This window comes from Vigna unguiculata, chromosome 6 (genome assembly GCF_004118075.2).
Source record: "Vigna unguiculata cultivar IT97K-499-35 chromosome 6, ASM411807v1, whole genome shotgun sequence".
Lineage (NCBI taxonomy): Eukaryota > Viridiplantae > Streptophyta > Magnoliopsida > Fabales > Fabaceae > Vigna > Vigna unguiculata.
The window spans coordinates 29,356,294-29,378,786 of NC_040284.1; the positions used below are offsets into that span (position 1 = coordinate 29,356,294).

A 22,493-nucleotide genomic window follows, 5' to 3' on the forward strand; every position below is an offset into this window, starting at 1 on the left:
ACTAAGTCCTTTGAACACAGTGCAATCCTTTGAAAACACGAATAAATTGCAAGAATGATGCCTGAATAATGCCTTAATTGCACAAATACTTATTTCGCCCTTTATACTTCTCTCCATCTTTCTCATTTTGTTACATCATACAGCGTGTTACTAATTCTTTCTATTTGAAGATATAAACTGTCACTGAACTTACACAAAATTTCAGTCAACAAAATGTTTGGCCATGGGGAATGATACATGATTCTTTATTTACCTGAAGTGCGATGTGGTGGACTAGGGATGGTGATGGCATCAAATGGCAATATCCTATAAATGACAGTATTTAGGGTGAAAGAATAATATAGTGATATAAGCCAGTTGTCACACCATGGCTGAAAGAATGTAGGGGTATAAGCTAATGGGGTTGTAAAGTCACTTTATTTTGGAATAAGAAACTGGCAAGGACGGCAAAAAAGTATTAAAAATTGTTGTGGAAGATAAGAGAATCTTGAGGAGATATGATTCCTTAGAAGTCAAATCATGATGCAGTGGCGTTGTCTCTTTTTGTCTACTCCTTAGTGGAGTAAATCACAAAAGGAAATGAATGCCCAACATGACCATATGCCTTATTACCAAACAAAATCGTTTTTGAAATTTTATGTTGATATTCTTAGGATGCTTATCCCAAACCTTAGACATGCTAACCCCACAGCTCTGTTAACTCACCAATGCCACGCTCAGGCACATGCAGTGAAGATTTATCCTCGTTTCTGTTCACTGATACAATGAAACATGCCAAATAAATAACTGCTTCTGATGACAGAATCTTTATACTTTGAATATTATACTATTCAAAAGTTTATGCTCCTTACTCATGTTTGAGACATAACATTTTTTAAGTTTTTATGCATTGTAGTACACTGTTTCATCTAAAGTTGATACAATTGTCATGTAAGAATTTAAAGGGTAATTACAAGATGATAGCCAAAATCAGTATAGGTTAATCTGTTATATTTTGCTTTGAAGTATTTATCGTATCCTAAGTTGCTTTATTTCTTTTCCTATATATGAAACTTAAAAAGTTTACATCAAGGCTTGAATAATATCAACCACACAACAAAAACTCCAGTGTATAGAATAAGAAAACATGTTCTTCTTTTAGAGGGGAACCATGAGGAAGTTCCCTCAAGCTTTTGTCATGAGGAATGTGGATGACTCCATTTCCTTCTCTGATCTTCAAAGCTTCCTATCTTAGCCGATTGGTTCCAGTCACCAAGCCTGTTTGCATACATCTTATGATAAGCCTTTGCATTCACATGGCTTAAAATTCTGACTAATTTTCCATCTTCCTCATCCACCACCATTTTTCCATCCATGGACACATCTCCTTGGGCCAACACTTTAACCGGCTTCACCTCAAATTTTTCACTTAGACTTGAATGCTTGTCAGCTACGACAACAGCACCTAGAATTTCTCCTAAGAATGTATCCTATGAGACGTTGCAAACACAAAACGTAAGTAGCAGAAACAATATAGAAAAAAACCAAACCACAATAGTAACATAGTATCATATGATAGAGAGATTAAACTCAATATATTGACTCTGTATACCATATGCTGATATCTGTGGTGGCTTTTCTTCAGACGTTGTAGCCTTAATAGCACACGCTTGGAAAACACAACTTCAGGTGTCTGTTGAATCCTACGCAACCAACATAAAATGTGTGAAAACGAACTTGCTTTATGCTGGACATTGAGTGGAATGAGTGTGATGTTAACTTCTGATTGAAACACTATTTTGGCTGCTAAAGGATCTAGGAACATATTAAATTCTGCATAGTGGTTGGAAGGAACAGAAAATACATTTCCTTTGTCATAGACATTCTTGTTGATGTGTCCTCCCACCACATAAACCTCCTGAAACATTGAAAATTCTTGTTACTTAAAATCCATCAAACTTGATCTAAATTTCACTAAATTTGTTACTTAAAAACAAGTAAAATCATTTCATAGCTCAACCCCTCCACAAATTAAAAAAAAAAAATGACAAGGAAATCAAACTTTCTAATATTTAACAATGTAAAAGCTTTAGCTGACTGATATATCAAAAAGGCTGAAATCATGCACAACATAGATTAAAAAGAATAAAATACTGATATTCTGGGATGATTGTGAAATATAACTTACCTCAATTCTTGAGCTAATGTTTTTGAGTGATACAACCTTTGCCAAAGTAGTCAAGGGTCCATTGGTTAACACTGTAATCTTAGATCTAGGTTCCATTGTTTGCAATACAGACTCCCAAATTTCCATTGCCAATGGTTGTCTGAAATTAAGTTCATCAGTATCTTGAGGAGCTTCAAACTTCATAGAATTTATAGGCGTATACCTAATCAGTCACATATCAAACTGTTAGTGTAACCTTTTGACAAAATTTCTCACTTATCATGCACATGCTTATCTTTGAAAAGATTTAAGGTTTATGCAAAGCTAAAAACATAAGAAGAAAAGCACCTTTTGGGACTACGTGGTAAATGACGAGCAAGTCCATAAAGAGTGTCAGAGTCCAAAAGTCCACCATTTCCATGGGGAATTGCTTTAGCATAGTTGCAATCTCCAACAAGTGGGAATTGTGGGTCTGATTCATTCACTGCAAAAACTTCACCAAGACCAACTGGGATATCATCACGACCCATCATGTGTAGTAAATCATAAATTACATCTATTGTTGCAGCATTTGTCCACCCAGTTGGACTCACAATTATTGCCTTAAGATTTATGACTTCAACATCAACTTTAAGGAGGTAGAATAGAGCAAGAAAATCTCCTATGCTCATGTCCATATCAAACACAATAGGTTTCCCTAATGTTTTGTTTTCAAAATTTGGCACATAAGTTACTTCTTTGTAGTAAGGAAACTGTGTAGTGAAGTTGAACCTCCCACCATTTTCTGCTTGCTTTAAAACCTGACAACCACCATAAAATTCAGATCATCATTCATTTATGACATTTTGTCTCCTCACTGATGTGTGCATTTAAGAGTTGTCAAATACAACATCAAAGGTTGAAAAGTAGATATAAGCTAAATCTTATTTTATAGATCCAGTAATAGTCGATGCATAATTACTCAGTGATGCGATTCATTTTAAATAAATTAATTAGTGATTTATTTTAGATAAATATCAAATAACTGTCAGAAAAATTAAAACTAATAAATGTGATTGAGGAAAATTTCTCAACCTAACAATATTTGTGACGGATCATAATCATCGTGAGTGACAACATTCAATTAAGCTATTTGTAATGGATTTTGTGATAAAATATTTTCCATTACTATGATGTTCGTTATATATATTACATACTTGAAGAATATACTTCAATGATGAAGTTTGGTACAAAAAATATACCATTATTATTCGTTTTCCAGCACAAAGAATGTTAAAAATCGAATTTGAAATATTATTTGACGCATTTTATACAGAAACTTTCATCCATAGCAGAATTTTCGTTATAAAATTGATCACAACATAAATTATATATGTAATAAAACTTCTGGTGAAGAATTACTGAAATTTGTATAAGTAATAAACTTTTGATAAATTACTGAAATTTGTATTAAGAAATTATAATTTAAATTATTTATCAAGATTCAAGAAGAATTACAGAAAAAATTACTATAATTTATGATTTAAATATGATGAATCTGAATTATTCAAATTCAAGAACTCATGTTACTCTTATACAAATATAAATCTTATACTAGAGAATAAACCACTAAAATGTTTAAGTCTCAATTATCCAAATATCAAAACCTAAATCATACAATTTTCACGGTTTATTCTATATTTATGCTAAAAATTTTGTTGGTTGTACACTTTATCCTCTCATTTCCAACTTGCCCTTACCTATTTAGTTTATATAAAATTAAGTTGAGTTTCTGCATGTTTTATTATTGAAATGGTTCTTCAGTTTATATTTAAATGGTTTCCTTATACATAATGCCAATAAGATATATTAAGCAATCTGGAGCATGTTCTATTTGTGATCAAGTTTTTTTCCTAATTAAGCTAATTCCTTAATGCTATTATTTAAATCATTGTCTAAATTAAATACGATTATACTTAATATGAAAGTACATATTAGATATTTTATTATATATAAAGATAGTACATAATATCAATCTTAAAAAATACCACAACTAATTAAGTAATTTTATTATATTTAGAGTGCGCATATATATATATATATATATATATATATATATATATATATATATATATATATATATATATATATATATAATATTGATTATTTTCTATATCTCATAATTAAAAAAAAATACTGTTAATAAATATCAACATTAAAGGTGTCTACAATAACTAAAAAATAAATTTAACAAACACTTTAGCATAATATAAAATTCTTTTCGTATTCATGTATTCTTTCTAACACACAAATCCTTCACAATTTGTTGGGAAAGTTTATATTCGTTATCATTTGTGAAGGAATAACATATATATTAAATAGGTGTTTTATAGGTTGGAACATATTATCTCTCACAAAAATGTTTGTGATGACTTTTTTTTTCTTTTTGTCACAACTTTGGTTACTAACAGTTTTTTAACATAATTTTATTTAATTTATGATGACTTTATTCCTCACCAAAGTTGTTTTTTTAGTAATAAAACGAAATTAAATAGGTTAAAGTAAAATAAAAGCAAACTTACATTCAAGAGGCTTTTGAAATATTGTTTGTCAAGTGGACTCCTAACATCTTGGTTAGGCTTTGCTTTAGTAGCAATAAGTACTTTCACTGAGTTAGGACCATCCACCTCATATGTATAACCATCCTACACAGATAACACATTTTGTAAGTAATAAACAAAACCATTTTTTTGAATTCGGACTCTCTTCTGGAATTTTTTTGCGATTTCTCTTTTGTGTTTTCATAATACATTAATTATTACTAATTTTAATGTTTTAAAATATATTAAAAAAATATTTAAAATATTAATACAGTATATTTTTAATGTTCAAGAGAAGACAAAATAAAAAAAATCAATTGAGAATCTGACTCCATACTTTGATTAAGTATGTGTATAATCTCAAAGATGAAACCAAAGATAAAAGCAAGTACCTGACATCTACCTTTCCCATTATTCTTCACAAAGCAAAATTGATCTTTAAGCCCTTGTTGAACATGGCCACTGTGCACTCCACCTTTCTTTAGATTGAATTTAGGTACTTTGAGGCCATCAAAGAATGGATTAGACCCATCACATATTCCAAATGGTTTGTTTGAAGTGATTACAGTGATGTTTGTGTACTCCATTTCAGCAAATTCATTTTTTTTATTGGGGTTTCTCATGCTTGAGATTGCTACACCAGATGCGAAAGAATCCCACATAAAATAACTCTGTTAACAACGAGTAGTATCAGTATAAACTCCTTTTTATGTTTGATAAGAAACATCATATATAGCATAGGCACATATTATTGAGATGTTACCGTGTAAAATTGGTTGTCAAGCCAATTATCACGAGCCATTTTAGCCATTTTCAAGGACTTGAAACAGTATTGTGCCTCGTATGTGTCTTGACTTTTCTCAAATTCATTAAAGAATTCTTCAGTGATGGGGATTGTGTTTGTTGCATCAAGAGGGACAAGTGTAATAGGTATACCAGAATGAATAACCTAGAACAACATTCAGAATGAGGACAAAACTTTAGATACAGTTCTACTACAAGTGTTGTTGAAAATTTATCTAAATAATTTGTATAATCCTTTAATGCAAATGATTGAAACACACTTTAACTTTTTAAGAATCAATAATTGTACACAGAGTTTGAGAGTAACCTGATATGCTGCAAAAGGGTCACCAAATATATTGAACTCTGCATAAGGGTTAGCTTTATAGTTTGTGAATAAATTGCCTGGGTCACCACATTGCTTAGGAACACAGGAAGAGGAAGCATTTTGGGGGCAACAAGTTGGGTTTCTTGACCTTACACCACCACCCATGATGTAAATATGCTTCACATTTTTCTTCAAGTGTGGATTATTCATAAGAAAAAGAGCAATGTTTGTTTGCACCCCAATCACAATCAAAGTTATTGGACCTGCAGATATTTTCTCAATCAGCACTTCCTGAGCAGTTGCTTGTTGTAAGGGAGTGTATTTTCTTCTCCCCTAATTCTCAATCAACAACAAAAAATCAGTATTAGTACACAGATTACAAGATATTCCAACAAATGAATCAGTTTAGTTTCAATGAAACTCATTATCAAAGGAGCATGTTGGAATTAACAATGTTTATTATATACCTGTGGAAGGAAAGCTTTTCGTATGCCATAATTAGTATCAATATCTAAGAGCCCTCTTCGACCCTTAGGAATGGCTTGTCTGTATCTGCAACCTCCTGTTGTTGTCATTCCCTAATCCAATGAATTTCATTTGATCCAACATTTCAATCATCAACATGAATATGATGTTGCATAAAACATGAACATGAACACTTTCATAAGTTTTGTCTTATGATGTGTTTGGAAAAGGAAAACAAAAAGAAAAAAGATGAGACATATATACCTGTTCTATCATTGAAAGATATCCACCTACATTTGGGAGTATGGTACCATTTGGGAGTATTCCACCCTCACCTCCCATTCCAACTGCTATGTCATCTCGTCCCATCATGTAAAGTATGTCATAAACTTGATTCACAGCATGTCCCACGTTAGTCCAAGCATTTGCACTAATTGTCACTCCCTATAGTTACATGTATATGCACACTTCAAACATCACAAAATTCCATATCCAAAATGCTAAAATAGTGCATGGCATAATCATCCTTTTCATCATGTCATACATGCAATGTCATCTTCATAAGATCAAATCCAACACATGAAACACTGCTTATGGCTTATCCAGTAAAAAGAAAGAAAGAAAAAGTACCACTTTTTACCATGACAGATCCTTTATTAGTCAGATTTACTAAAATATGAAAATGATTTCAACTTGGTGAATGAAAGCAATGACAGTAGAACAAAAATAAGAAAACAGATAAAGGAAATACACCATATGTTTCTGAATTTGGTTTGGTGTTCTAACCTCCAATTGAAACTCTGATCTATTGAGCTTCAAAAGGTAGAGCAGAGCAAATACATCATCAGTATCAACATCTGTATCCAAAAGAATTCGATGATGTTGGCCTTCCATGGTAGTTGCTAACATAACCAATACCACAGCTACACAAAACTTCATTGGAGACATTCTCTCTCTACTTTTGGAGTAACCTAGAATTCTGTTGCATACAAAGTATGCAGTTGGAATGTCAAAGAGTCAAAAGGAGTTTTGATGAACATAAAGTAAGAGCTGCGAAAAACATGTAAAGAAGAGAGAATTCATTTATTGTGTGGAGGAAGTGAAAGGAACGTAAATAAATTATTAGGTCACACACCCCTGTTAGAAAAGTAGAATTGGAAAACAACTTAATTTAGGTGTTCATTGGCTTTGTAGTGCATGAAATTGCATACATGCAATATTAATCTATTCTGGCAATCCACGGAGAAGAGAAGGATAAAGAAGAAGCAGAAAAAGAATTACTTAATTTTGAAAAGTAAGTAAATGCTAAAAGAGTATATTGGGATTGGGGTGACTCATGATCTTTACTTGTGGTTACCTTTAAAAATCTGTTATTCCATTTCTTTGATGAATAGCATAGTTACAGGTGTACTTGTTGCTGTTTGGTCTACACCATAAAACAAAAGACAACAATGAAAATGATTTAAAAAAAAAACATTTTATTTTTATTTTTTGGGTTGATTTTTTCCTTTTCATTAATCTTAAGCTGAGGATGATTCTGACTTATCAGTAAAATAGAAAAGACAAACAAAATAAACAGTGTAAAAGTGAAAAAAAAAATTTAACAATACAGTCTCATTTGAATAATATTCAAACTTTAAGTCTAATTCAACTTCATAAACAAAACTAATTTTTAGTAACGTTTAAGCTTTAAAATTAACTTGATTCCAAAAAACTAACTTATAAAATAAAATCTGGACCAACTTATAAATTATTTATGATCTAAATGTTCTCTTGCAAGAGTATAATATATAATATAGATAAAAGAAAAAGTATGATGAGAAGTGAAGGCAGATAGCAGTTACCAACACACGTATAGATAGAACTGTGGTGCTGAAAAGGTTGATACAGAGAACTTGTTTTGTTGAGTAACATCTACAATGATTTCTAAGTGCTCAGTTATGGATAATGCAAGCTTAAAGATGGAGAGTTCCATTATTTTGAGTAGAAGAAATGAGAGAATGGTGTTGGTAATTGTTGAAGAATAATTTGCTGAGTGTTGAAGAATAATTGAGAGAATGTGGATAAGTTAAGTTAATATGAATGTTTTGGTGTGTGGAGAAAAGAGAGTTCCTCTCTGCAGTTGACAGAGAGAGAGAGAGACTAAAAAAGTTGTGTAGTTCAGAAGAGAGAATGCCATTGGTGCGTGCTGCTGCAGAAGTTCTTAAGTGATGTTGTATTAATTAATTAATTTTTTTATAAATTATAAAAATTTAAATGTCTTGAAATCAAATAGAAGTCATATTCTTTAATAATTTCTGATGGGTGTGTGAAGGAAAACAAATTTATTGTGTTTTAGATTACATACACAGTTTTTAGTTTATAAATTAATTTAATTGGTGTGGGATTGTGATATTTTTTTGAGAGAATCAGCGAGGGTAGAGAGTAAATGGTGTTGATTTGTGAGCAAAAAAGTGAGTTTGATTTTATTATATGAATGAATGAAGGAATGACTTTTTCCACTGCATGTGCGCTTAATCACTTCCAGGAATATATGCCTCATAGAGAAAGTCAAATTGTAGTAATACAAATACTATCATTCTAAAAAAGTTTAAAACTTAAATCATTTTTTTTTCATGATTTCTAGCCCATTTTTATTTTATATACTAAACAACTTTATTTTGGATTAGATCTGGTACAATTTAATATTTTTATTTAAATCTCTCAAATATTTGTAGACCTTTTTATTATTCATTTTTTATTGTAATAATCGACAATAATGGATTTTTAGAAAATATTAAAATGCTTTTATAAGTATAATTAAAATTAAAAGAAAATATTTTATTTATATATTAATTTTTATATATGTTAAAAAACATAAAGGACCAAGACTCCAATCACGAGTAATCCATATATGTTTTTATGTTTTATGATAATATATCACATCCTGAAAAGTTGTAGAAAAAACTTAAGATGAGTATTACTATTAAGATCACCATGAGACAACTTAATTGACTCATAAAAATAAACTTATCACAAATAATGAAAATACTTAAACAAAACGATTAATTTATTAGATACACACGATTTCAAAAAATAAATTATATTAACACCTAAATAAAAATGTATATATATATATATATATATATATATATATGTGTGTGTGTGTGTGTGTGTGGAACATTTAAAACTTATTCAATTAAAAAATTTATAAAATTTCAACTTACATTATATGATCCTTACCAAATTTCATTATAGAAACTAAATGTACCAAAATACGATTGCAATAACTTTATAAAATTTTTAATTTGTGTTGTATCCACTCATAGGGCAATAACTATATTCCTATTGAGCGACTATGAAATGCTATGCTATAAATATGGTTTTAAAAATAAAATTGTGTGTATTAAGATGATGCCTTTTCCTAAAGAGGAAATGTGTATCATTTTTCAAGTGAGAAAAGAAAAAGAAAAAAAAAGTGTGTTTATAATTTGGTCAAAAAGTGAAGTACTTTTATAGATGTAATGGGCCATAGCCACTACTTAGCATATTCTCGCCACTATATATAGAAATTTCACCAAAAGATGTTTTTTCTGCTCCACCTAAACTTAAGATTACTTTAACAAATAAATGTTTACTTTCCAAAATTCAGATTGAAACAAAAGATTGGGTGAGTTTGATCTTATTTATTATTTGAAAAATATAGTTTTTTAATGGGATAAGCATATTCAAGTTTTTTATGTATTTGTATAATTTATTTGTTGTAATAAAATGTAAATTACTTTTACAATTCTACTGTATATAAATTTTATTTATTTTATATAAAAAGATATTTTAGTTTAAAAAATAGTTAAGTTCAATAAAAATGTCAATTTTAAAATAATAATTATATTTACAAAAAAGGCAACTTAAAAAGTTAAAATTGTTAAGATAATTATTTGATTTAAAAATTATTTATTAAAGAATAAAATTGAACAAAAAAATTGTATGCCAGAGAAATATAAATTCACTGTTTAATAATTTCCGCCATTTAAAATATATTTTGTTTACCTGTAGACAGAAATTGTCTTTTTAAGTTTTTCTTTATTTGTTTTCTACAAAAGACAATCATGAATGGAATATTTTGATTAATTGATTTAGAGATAGAAAACATAGAAAATGTAAACGAAGAAAAATGAAATTTGGGAAAATTTATGCAGCAAAAGATGTTATGCTTTTTGCGACAAATGTCTCTCTTTAATTTGGGCTTTCGTCCTTCACTAACCTCTCATAAACTTTGTACACGTGAAAGTGTATATAACATCATCTTTTCTTCTTCTTTTTTTCATCCATTTTTTTTTTCACTTTAGAAATTAATTATCCTTTCAAAAATATACTAAGCATAGATACTTCTTTCAATGTCTTCCTATATCATCTAAACATCTTCATAATCAATGTTCTTTAAAAAAAAATTAGATAGAAATAAAAAACACTATTTAGCCCACACCATCTAAAATTAATGTTAATTTTTACACTTAAATTATTTTAACAGTCTATATCTACATGAGAAAATTATTACTAACGATATTTCAAAAAAAATAAAATAAATTCTGCTACTTTCAAACAAATGACACAAGATATTTTTGTAAAGGTGTTGGAGTAGTATTAAAAAGGAATATGATATATTAACAATTTTTTTTAATAAAATTTGACAAGGTTTATTTTTTAATACACATTAAACATTTTTTTTCTAGGTCACATCATTTTTTTTTCATCCATTCATCAAATATCTATCGTAAAAAATTTATAAAAGATAATTTTCCGTGCTAAAAAAAAGTATGTGTGGCATTTTTACTTGCACCAGAGACACAGTGAACAAAGTATACACGTGAAGTGGAAATGGATAGGGACGACAACCTTTTTTTTCTTCATGTGAACTTGGTTATGTCTTTCCTTCAAAGTTAATACCTAATTTTCGAAAATACTAGGATCCATTAAAAAGATTGAACTTTTTTTTTTCTCTCAATAAATGTCCTTTCATATGTTCAAAATTAAGATAAAAACTTAAGCACGAATTTAAATGCAAGATTATCTAATAATTTTGCCACACCATGTTAATTGAGAGAGAAAATATTCATTGGCCAAGTTCAACACGTTTTTCTTTATCTTACTAAATATCCAAAACTTAAATGATAAACTCTTTTACACAAAGGAAAATGGCTTAGGATGTGATTTGTGTATCATCTTATCATGTCATTTCTCTTTTTTCATAGGGGATATCATCATGTTGGTCCATCTTCCATGAATGATGATTCATGAAGTCCTTCATCCAATGAGCCTTTTTTTTCATCAGTTTACTTGATGGGGGTGTTGAATGTACGGCCACCACACTCCTTTACCCAATATTCTATCAAAATCATAATTACACAAAGCTTAACCTCTCCTCAATTTAATGTGATTTGAGATACATATTAATGACAAATCTTTTGAGGGATTTTCTAAAAGACACGTGAATAATGAGAATGAATCAACTTTTAATCTAAAATGTTAAGATAATGATTATGTGATTTTTTTTCTTTATATATTATTGAGTTAAAAAATAAATCCAATTATTAATCAATCTCAATGAAGCATAATCCTCTCAATTAAGGATGTCAAAAAAATTCGTATTCATGGGTATCTGTAAATAAAACTTGTAACGGGACAGAAATGAATATTGAGAATGGATACTCATGAGTAATAGGTCCAAGTATTTTTTATACCCACATGTTAACGGGGCGGGTACCCCGCGAATAAAACTCGTAACGGAAAGGAAATGGATATTGAAAATGGATACCCGCAAGTAATTGGTACTAGTATTTTTTATACCCGCATGTTAATGGCGTGAGTACGACTATCATAATATTTTGTACTCGTAGATACCCGTACCCGCTATACTCTAATTTAAATTAAAAAAATTATTAAAACATTAACATATTGATTTTGAATGTGTTATTTTTTATCAATTGATTTTAAAAAAAATTCATTTATTTGTAAACTGTCATTCAACACTATTTAAATGAATTAGTTTCACTTTGTTTGAAATTTATAAAGGTTATGCATTGTATTTTTATTTGGATTTATGATTAAATTCTTTTATTAAGGCTTAAATACCTTTTTGGTCATCATTTTCGTAGTTTTTGTTGCGGATGGTCCTCATTTTGACAGAATATTTAAAAATGGTCCTCATTTTTGCAAATCATGTTTTATTTGGTCATTTTCTGTAACGTTGTTTAAATCATTAACAGAGCATTGTACATATGGCTAATTAACATTAATTTTTTTAATTTAGGGGAAATTTTGCAATTAGGGAAATCTCTTCATCTTCGTCTTTCTTGAACTCGGATTTGCAGAGGAAGCAACTAATACTTGTCATTCCATCATTGGATTGTCATTGCAGCTAATATTTTGCATGAGGCATTTGTATGCAAATAAAAGATTCTCTGGCAAAAAATTAAAGATACTATGGAAGGCTGCTAGGAGCACACACCTAGCAGTTTGGGAAAGAGTAATGTTAACGATTAAAGAGTTAAATATTGATGCTTACAGAGATACCTTATTGCTATACCTTTGCAATCCAATGATGAAATGACAAGTATTAGCTGCTTCTCCTGCAAATCTGAGCTCAAGAAAGACGAAGACGAATAAATTTTCCTAATTGCAAAATTTCTCCTAAATTGAAAAATTAACGTTAATTAGCCATATACCCTAATACAAACCGTGCCACCTGTACAGTGCTCTGTTAATGATTTAAACAGCGTTACAGGACCAAATAAAACACGAATTGCAAAAATGAGGACCATTTTAAACATTCGGTAAAAATGAGGACCATTTTAAATATTTTGTCAAAATGAGGGTCATCCGCAACAAACACTACGAAAATGAGGACCAAAAAGGTATTTAAGCCTTTTATTAAATATTATTTTTTTTCTTTTGTAAATACCTACAGGTACCCGTAGATATCTGTAGATATTAAAAAAATATGCAGGTACCCGTATCACGGATATTCACACAAATATAAATACAAATACGGAAGAGATATTTATCCAGTGGATAGAGTACAAACCCATTGATTCTCTACTCTCAAGATGTAACACATATTTGGATGCATAATCTTAGAATGTAGTATTTGACCTAGAAAAGGAGTGTATATTATAATAGAAAATGATTACTAAAATGAAAACATTGGCCGATGCATAGATGGAGAATGCACTTTGAACGTTGTTTTTGGGGAGGAAAGTTATCAAAAGGGATATTCCAAGTGCATGCTGGCAATTATGAACCCTAAATGCACACACGAGCATTAATAAGGATGATGACACATCTCTTGTGATCCACTTTAGGATGCAAATAAAACTCCACCCTTCATACATAATCATGTTAATTATTATAAAGATTCGTTTTTCGTGCACTCATAACAACCCAGTCTTCAAACTCGTTTTCAAAGTTGTCGTAAGAAAAGAAGTCATATCTAACCACCAATAGCATGCTATGATGTTGAAGTTATTGATGAGCTGAAATTATTATTAGTCTTAAACCTTGAATAACTTTTTTAAACATATAATTGTTATTTAGGGTAATGCATACTTATGAATTATACTTCAATAGTCAAAGATAAAATTTTGGAAAGCATGAATCCATTTTATTGTTGATTAAGATCCATTGTCTGAATTTGCATTATTCTTCCCTCTTTTGTTCTCTCCTTATCTTTGATTGTGACTCTAGTTATCATATCTTTCATGATAATTAAGATCTTACCATGTAGACGATAATATGCTAAGAAGTGTATTCATTCTATTGGTTTTTGAAAAATAATATCTTCATTCGTGTTTCCAATATCTTTAATTCTCTCAACTAACTTCTGCAATTCTTTTTTCAATCTTGTATAGGTATTATAGATTCTTGACCTTTCAATCTTTGGGGGGTTTAAAGACAATTCATTCGAAGGGGAGTTAATTGATTTACTTCATTTCCAATCAAATTAAAAGAAGAATAGACAAAAATGAAAAAAGATAGAACGTGAAACAAATTAGGTATATTAATTTTTTTCTCTTCCACACACATCTCTTGTAAATATTTTCAATTTTAATTTATTATCGATTGTTTTATGATCAAATTTCAATTGTTCTTTTATGAGTTTGATTCTAAACACCCTTGATTATACCAACAAGACCTGGTTTCATTTGATGTTTTTTTCACAAGTGATGAGAGTAAGTTAATATCAATTTTTAAAATCCAGTCAATAATTTTAGTATTTCAACCGTTTCTTTTGTAAACAGAATACATTTATTGCATTCATACTCTTCTGAACTTCATGTAACCCTTCTTTATATAACCTCTTTTTTTACTTATACATATTTTGTTATTTTGATTTAATTACATGATTTTTTATCAAACTTAAATGTAAAACTTAACTATAAACAGTGAAGGATAAAACATCTCTGAAGTGACATGTTTAGTTAAGAAAAGGGAAAATAACAGAATTGTATATACTAGTGTAAAAGAGAAAGAAAATAACATTAGATTATTTCTCTTATTGTTATTAATCTGATATAACTTTCAGCCTTTGAAATTTGAAAATATAATAGAAAGTGAAAAGGCTAAAGTTAGTAACGATTTGGAGTCTATTAATACATAAGGGGACAGCATTGTACAATAACTAAGGTTTCATGTTCATCCCTGATAGACTTGCAAAACGGAAGAACAAGGTATAAATAATGATAACAAATTTTTGGGACCCTTTCTATAACTGTAGGAGAAGAGAGGAAGAAGAGACACAAAAGTTCCATAAAGAGACACAATGTACAAAGAGCATAAGCTATAGATAAGGCAAATTTCTCCGACGAACTCGACCTGCTCTTTTATTTGGAGGAACAGTGGCTTCATCACTCCCAGGAAATTCCCACCTCACAATGTCACCATCCCAAGCTGAAGATATCATCATGGGATAAAACGGGTGCCAACTACAATCTCGTACTGGTGCTTCATGATGATCAAGTTTTGCAACTTGTGCACCACTTACCTACAAAATATAAATTTTATTAAGTCAATTCTTCATACAAATGCAGTTAACTATTCATAAAATATCTGAGAATTTTCTTTTACCAGGTCATATATATATACAGAGGAATCACTAGACCCGGTATAAATGTACTTTTGACCAGTGCTGCAAAAAGAAAGGAAAGGATCAGTGAGAACATGGAATATCATCACAAAAGAACCAATATTGAAATATGCTAAACAATATTTCATGAAAAATATATTCTCTCAGCAATATTTAGTTCCAACGCCAGAGGAAACTTGTTCTATTAATTCAAATCTGGGTTTTATAATCTAATGAAACAAGAAGGTCTTCAAAATGTTGAAAATTTTAAAAGAATCATGGATGACAATGAAGCACAGCCACATCCTAGCCACTCTGTGAAACATATTCCAGTTACTAAACTAACAGCCATTGATTTGGTTCATTACTATAAAAAATATATAGCTATTTTGATATGAAAGTAACAAATACAAAGAATCATAAGCAATTTCAATTCAACAGCTAAATATGTTGGATAAGTTAGAATCTTAAATCATGTTACAGAGCAATGGTACACCAAAGTAAGAAAGTTCTAGAAGTAAAAGATACCTGTATGAAGGTGAGAAATAACAGCGTACTAAAGTACGCAATACCGAGTGACCTTTATATGTTGCCAATGACTGATCATGAGGATGCTTTAGATTTCTTGCGTATTCAGGATAGTCCATCCACCGATAGTCCCACTCATCATCTCCAAGACCCAGACTGTTGGTTTAACAAATAAACATCATTCTTATCTTAAATACACATCACAGAACCAAAGTGTTGCCTTAGCATAAAATATCATGCCAGATCAATAATCATCCAATATATCAATTGAAAGAGTAAGTTCCATTCATGCAGCATCAGTTAACTACAGAATTCTCAGTCCAATTGTTCACATCAGTTCAGAACCAGGATAACATTTACAAGGGGTTAGCAATAGAATCAACAGACTCAATGTAACTTCCAAACTCAATTAATACTTTATATTTTTGTAGATCAAATTTTTCAAATCAATATTAGCTTTTTTTTCTTTGTAAATCTTATTATTTAAATTACTCTCGGTTTTTTGGTCTCTGTATTCTTTCTTCCTTCAACAGCAAAGCAAATTCAGGTTACAGAGAGAAGCTATGAAATTCATTGGCATAAATCTTAACATACGTAACAAGTGAGAGATAAAAATGTTTACTTTATAGCATTAGAAGACATCTTCCTAATATCCCATAATTTGGTAGTTTGATCCTTTCCATTCGAAATTAAATATCGGCCATCCCCACGGCTATCAATGAATGTAATGCCTTCTAAATGTCCCATTAAGATACCAGCTGGTTGTCCTTTGGTGACAAAGCAACGTCTGTCCCACACCTGCACAATGTCACAACAGCCATGAATATTGAAAATTATTAGTAGTGTCAATGAGCAACAACTTGAGAATTAACATTAAATCTTCAGCTCATTAGTTATGAGCAAGGTCCAAGCTTCAAAGAACACTGTCTTTGGGCTAGCACCTTGAGATGCAACTACATTCATAAATATATACTTATTTTATATAATGTGATATTTATTGAAAACTCGTTCCTTAGTATGCAGCATAAACCGAAGATATCCAATCTTTGAAAAGCTTGGCTATATAAACAACAACCAACAAGTCACTAGCATAAATATTGCCCTACTATTGGGCTCTTTATATTGTCAAGCTTTTTCTTGACAACGTAGCTAATCCATTAATCTAGACCTAACCAGTTACCACATTAAACGTTAGTAAACATGTTCCTTTTTTATGAAATTAAATAATATCATTGAAATAAATATACTAATAGTCACATCTCAACTAACTTCCAAGCATTTGAAGAATACTCTTTACAAGCACGAAGGTTTAAAAAAGTTGTAAAGCACTTTGAGGAAAGTTCAGGTTGCAGATTTTGAGTAATTTTAAAGAAAAAGAAAATGCATAACCTTGGAAATCACCAATTGCACCTCTATATTTCAAAGAAAAAAATCTCAAGAAACCCCTTAATCTTGGAGAACACCTAAATGCTGGTTTATTTCACACCTTCAGGAAAGTTAAATTATTTTACAGTAAAAGATCCTTCCCCATATTAAATTGCTATCAGAAACATTTAAAAATAAATAAATAGATATTAAAATATTAATTCCACATACATGCCAGTCTTCAAGTTAGTTAAAATAGGTCTGGCAGAAGAAACAGAAAAATGAAATTCAAGTATCCTAGTTCTTCTTCATTATGAAAAACACACTTGGTTTTAGTAAAAGATGAAACAACAAAAACCTATATCCTTAGCTTTAAAATAAACTCAAACTAATTGCATTGCCATCATCGAGTGAGATCAAATTAAATCCACTATCCGTTCACCACAACAGTTTAAGGGTCTGTTTTGACAAATTTCTCCATAAAGACTTCTAGGAGAGAAAAACATGAACAAAAAATGAAATTGACTTCTCCACGAGTTAAAAATAACTTATGCACGAGCTAGTTTGTAAACGCTCCCATAGCTTCTCCAAAAACCTTTTTTTACTTCATATTTTTCTCTCCTAAAGGTCCTTATGGAGAAACTTTTCCAAATCAGTCCTATAATGGCTCTAAGGGTGTGATCGGTACTATAAACTTAACTCACCAATAATAGAATAAAAGCATGCTGTAAAAAAAATATATCACTGCCAACAAAGAAATCAGCAGATATTGTCAAATTCATTTTAACCAAATAATATGAATATTACCTTGCAGAAACTATCGTCACTTCCAGAATATATTAGATGTCCAGATTCGTCAGCAAAGCAGACAGTGTTAACATCAGACTGCAACAAGAAAAGGCACATCAGATATGATCCACTTCCTTGCTCACAGATAAAGGTTCACCTTGATTCACTGTACTACAATAATTGTAAATTCTACAAAGATAAAGGAAAAGGCAGAGATTATTCTCGGGCTTCAAATTTGGTTGCCTTCCCAAAATTCCCAACTCTATTCCAAAATGGACCATGACTAGTTTTTACTGGTTCAGGAGAAAATATCTAAATTTAGTGTCAGTTATTATTCAGATTTTAAGCAGTCAGCCAACTTTTAATCGCTATCCTCATATATTTCAAGTTTTTTGTTAACTATTCAAAATTAGCAACTGTTATACCAAATAGTATAGAATACCTGGTGAGCAGGAATTCTAAGGCTAAGCCTATCTGCTCCAAGATCATATACACATATTGAACTGTCACTGGTTCCAGCCACAAGCTCTTGCCCATCCGTTGAAAACTTGATAGAGAAAATTCCGAATTCATCATCATCTTCATCAGAAGAGAAATTTAATCCATGGTGAATTTCCTGCAATAGTAGAAAGGTCCCCAAATGTAAAACAAACTATTATTTAATGTGTGTGCATACATTAGAAAAAGGCACTCATTGCCCGCATTTTTAACTGAAAGAAGATAGAGAATAAAAGCTGGATAGAAAATGAGAAAAACAAAAGCGGTCATAATAAGCAGTGAAAGGGTATAAGAAAAATTAGAAACCAAGGTAGGGTATTTCCTTTATTATCATTATAGATATCATAAAACATTTTAGGTTGGAAATTTAATGCATAAGAACAAATCTGTGTATGCTAAATATCAACAATAAATAAAAAGGATGGTTGCATCTATAAGAAAGAACATTACAATTTTTTGCATTTTATAGAAGCATAAGAAGCTTCTCTTTATTTTACAGAGTTGAATTGCTTAGAATAAGGTGACAACTTTTGCATTAGCCAGTGGTTGATCTTACAAGAATAACATAGAATACAGTTATTGCAAGTAATATAATTTTCACACAACTAGGAAAATAACTGTAAATGTAACATTTGCTTACCACTCTACAACATTGAAAAGCTATGAAAACATATTTGACAGTCTATAAAGAATGAGAGTGAACAAGTTTCAGTACATACTGTGATGTTTGCAATTGACTCTGTTGTTCCAGATCCAACAGTAACAATATGGATAATTGGTGACATACTGGCATAAACCTGCAATAATTAATTAACAAATTGTCAAATGTGAGCTACGAGAAGCTAAAAGAAACAAAGGGGTTAACCACTCAAACTTGTGATAAAGGTGCTCACATTCATGAGCCATGGTCAAAATTAAATTAGAACTTGGATTCTATGCTGTTTTTCCCATATTGTGTCTTTAAGTTACATTGATTTGATAATTCAAAATATATTAAAAGTATTTTTAATATATAAGATTCAGGGTAATTTGGAGGCACGGTAGAGGGCGAGTACCAACATACTAGTAGAGAATTTGGCCTCACAAAATAGGTAGTATTTAATTGAAAATCCTTGATCCTAGTAATATCCATGATTACCAACTTCATTAGCAATCAACTCAACTTACAAGATAGAGTTTATCTGGTGAGAGAGATGTATCAGTAATTGTCCACCGTAAGTTTCTGGCAGAGATGTCCTTTTTAATTTTCCAGCCCCTATCAACATCATAGACCCGTATGTGGCTTCCCTGTTTTATAACAAAGCACGAACAGCTAGAAATGAAGATCTAGTGACCCTTTTGTACTGGTACAAAACTCTTCAATTTAACATAACCTTCTTCGCTTCAAACATAATTTAAACATACAACTACATTAAGTACAATGATAATGATAATAATAACCTGGAATCCAGCAATAAAAAGAGAACCGTCATCAGAAAACTGTGAAACATAGGCACGGCTTTTCATCCTATCCACAATCCAAGGACCTTTGGTAGGCAAATACCGGCTTAACACATGACATCCATCAGCTGATGAAAATCTCCCTCTTCCGGAAAAATTACCTTCTCTACCAACTAACATTCTCACAGTAGATGCAGGCAACCTCATCCTACCAGGAACAACACGGCCCAAAAGCTCATGGGGACTTGACCTAAGTTTTGTGAGCTGTGCAATTTCATGATCAAGATGAATATCCCTTTCTCCAGCTATTCCACCCGCAGAAGATTCATTATTACGAGTACTCTTATTTTTGTTCGACCGACTCATAATTCTCTCGGTATCCTGAAAAAAAAAAACACCAATTCCAATGAGAAACCCTGAGCCAGAGAAATTTTAAGCCAGCAATACCCAACAATATTCAACAATATAAGGAGAATCTTTAAATTTCGAACTGTTTCAAACCCAGAATGAGTTTCAACATTCAACGCTAACATTCAGTGCCAAAGAGAACCCCTTTCAGTCTCACACAGTGAAGAAGCAAATCATATGAAATAAACTAAAAACAGTCGTTGCTCACAGCTAAAAGGTTTTCATTTGCGGTCATTTTTTGTGGATTCAGCAAAAGGTTGGTGTGAAATGAAGAGAACAAACTAATTGAACAAAAAGAAAGGAACTTTAGTCCAATCACGGTAATTAAAAGGAAAACGAACATCTGAATACCAATATGAAACACAATTGAGCATTATTCCAGAGAGAAAGATCAAACAGCTGAAGTGAAAATTGAAATAAATAAAAAAAAAAAAAAAAAACCAAAGGAATTATAGGAGATTGAAGGTGACCTCTGATTTGGAACAAGAAGTGAAGTCTAGAATTGAATCAGTTGGTTTTGGTGTTGCAGTGTGAGTGATACAATTTGGGAAGAATGAATATTAAATATTGGAAAATTAGAAATGTCAAAGGCCCTTCATTTTGTTATTTTGTTTGGTTTCTTCACAAATTGCTATCTGAACACGTAAGGTACTCACACAGGCTGATACAGACATACCAGGTAGTGAGTCAAGCTCTAACTTAAATTAAGATTCAAAATAATAAATAATTTTCTTACTAACAATTAAAATTAAAATTCACGGTAAAAATGTATGACTATTATAATAATAATAATAATAATAATAATATCGTTTAACAGGAGGGTTAATATTTATTATTAATTATCTAACATATTTCAATTAAAATTACAGATGAGAGTAAAAATATTTGTTTGATTCTTTTTTATAAATAAAAAACTAAAGAGATCTTTTAGAATTAAAAACAAACATTATTTAATTTTAGAAACAAATAACATATTTCACTTATAATATATTTCAAGAAAATAACCCTAAACCTTAAATATGTATCTCAAAAAATAACAATATTTATTATCATCAAGTTTATTAATAATCGAAATCTTATAAGACTCTTCGATATTAAAATGTATTAAATATCTTTAATAAGCTTTGAAAAAAAGGTTTCATAGAATATTAAATGAATTTGTGAAAAAAAAATTTAGTTATGTCTCTCTTTAATAAATAATAAGATATAGAAAATAATTAATATATATTACCTCCATATTAAAAAAAGTAAAATACTTATAAGTATAAAAAAATCATATCTAATTATAAAGACTCATAAAATAAATATAAAACAAGTTATTAAATCATGTTCACTTTCTAAACATGTTTATTACAAATAAAAAAGCGAAAAACAACGTAATTATACAGTGTTAAGTATGTTTTTAGTCCCTCAATCTTGATCTAAAATTGAAATTCGTCTTTGTCCGAAATTTTGATACACTTTGGTTTCTGAACTTTAAAAATAAATAAATATAGTCATTTCAATCCAATTATGTTAACTTTTTTTGATATGTTGAACGCGTTTCATGTTAGTATTTGAGTTGTTTACATCATTTAACACATTTCTGATTTAATATCTGCTAAGAATAATGTTCTACATCTCAAAAAAGTTAACGTAACTGAGTTAAAATGACTATATTCATTCATTTTTTAAGTTTCGGGACCAAAATATATTGAAGTTTTGGACATAAACAAATTCTGATTTTGAATCTAGACTAAAAACATATTTAATCCAATTAATTAATTATATATATATTACATATATTTGCGAATACTCACGTATAATTATTATAAGTTTATTCAATTTATTTAAATATGTTAATGCTCTCTTATCACGTCAGTATAATTGATAATTATGATTTTTCCATCGTGAGGTTCTATTAAGGGTTCATTTTGGCCAAAGTAGAAGATGATAGAAATCATTTTGATCAAAGTGGAGGACCATAAAAATCTTTTTTGTATAGATTTATATCTATTATGGCCAGTAAAATATGAATGGGTGAAAATACAAAGATAAATACATTAATCATTATTTATCTACAAA

General features: G+C 30.1%; 2 protein-coding genes across 6 annotated transcripts; both read right to left on the reverse strand.

Annotated features, from left to right (window-relative positions):
* Nucleotides 1–931: 931 nt before the first annotated feature.
* On the reverse strand, nt 932–7,612 carry LOC114188995. 2 transcript variants are annotated; one of them, XM_028077691.1, is made up of 12 exons: nt 7,437–7,612; nt 7,088–7,280; nt 6,566–6,745; nt 6,304–6,414; nt 5,837–6,169; nt 5,489–5,674; nt 5,118–5,396; nt 4,708–4,830; nt 2,495–2,946; nt 2,168–2,306; nt 1,592–1,897; nt 932–1,469 (listed from the first exon to the last, which is right to left on the reverse strand). In XM_028077691.1, exons 2-12 carry the CDS (start codon nt 7,247–7,249, stop codon nt 1,176–1,178), a joined length of 2,565 nt encoding a protein of 854 aa, XP_027933492.1. In that variant the 5' UTR covers nt 7,250–7,280; nt 7,437–7,612; the 3' UTR covers nt 932–1,175. The 2 variants fall into 2 exon arrangements, with proteins under 2 accessions (XP_027933492.1, XP_027933491.1); XM_028077690.1 differs by having other exon boundaries at nt 2,168–2,369.
* A 7,283-nt stretch (nt 7,613–14,895) lies between these two features.
* On the reverse strand, nt 14,896–21,101 carry LOC114189191 (LEC14B homolog). Of its 4 annotated transcripts, none has more exons than XM_028077898.1 (10): nt 20,900–21,101; nt 20,022–20,402; nt 19,749–19,868; nt 19,301–19,378; nt 18,526–18,699; nt 18,102–18,179; nt 16,552–16,727; nt 15,930–16,085; nt 15,404–15,464; nt 14,896–15,320 (listed from the first exon to the last, which is right to left on the reverse strand). In XM_028077898.1, the coding sequence occupies exons 2-10, from the start codon at nt 20,385–20,387 to the stop codon at nt 15,117–15,119; spliced, it is 1,413 nt and encodes a 470-aa protein (XP_027933699.1). In that variant the 5' UTR covers nt 20,388–20,402; nt 20,900–21,101; the 3' UTR covers nt 14,896–15,116. The 4 variants fall into 4 exon arrangements, with proteins under 4 accessions (XP_027933699.1, XP_027933701.1, XP_027933698.1 ...); XM_028077900.1 differs by lacking the exon at nt 20,900–21,101 and adding an exon at nt 20,781–20,799; XM_028077897.1 differs by lacking the exon at nt 20,900–21,101 and adding an exon at nt 20,638–20,718.
* Nucleotides 21,102–22,493: the final 1,392 nt, after the last annotated feature.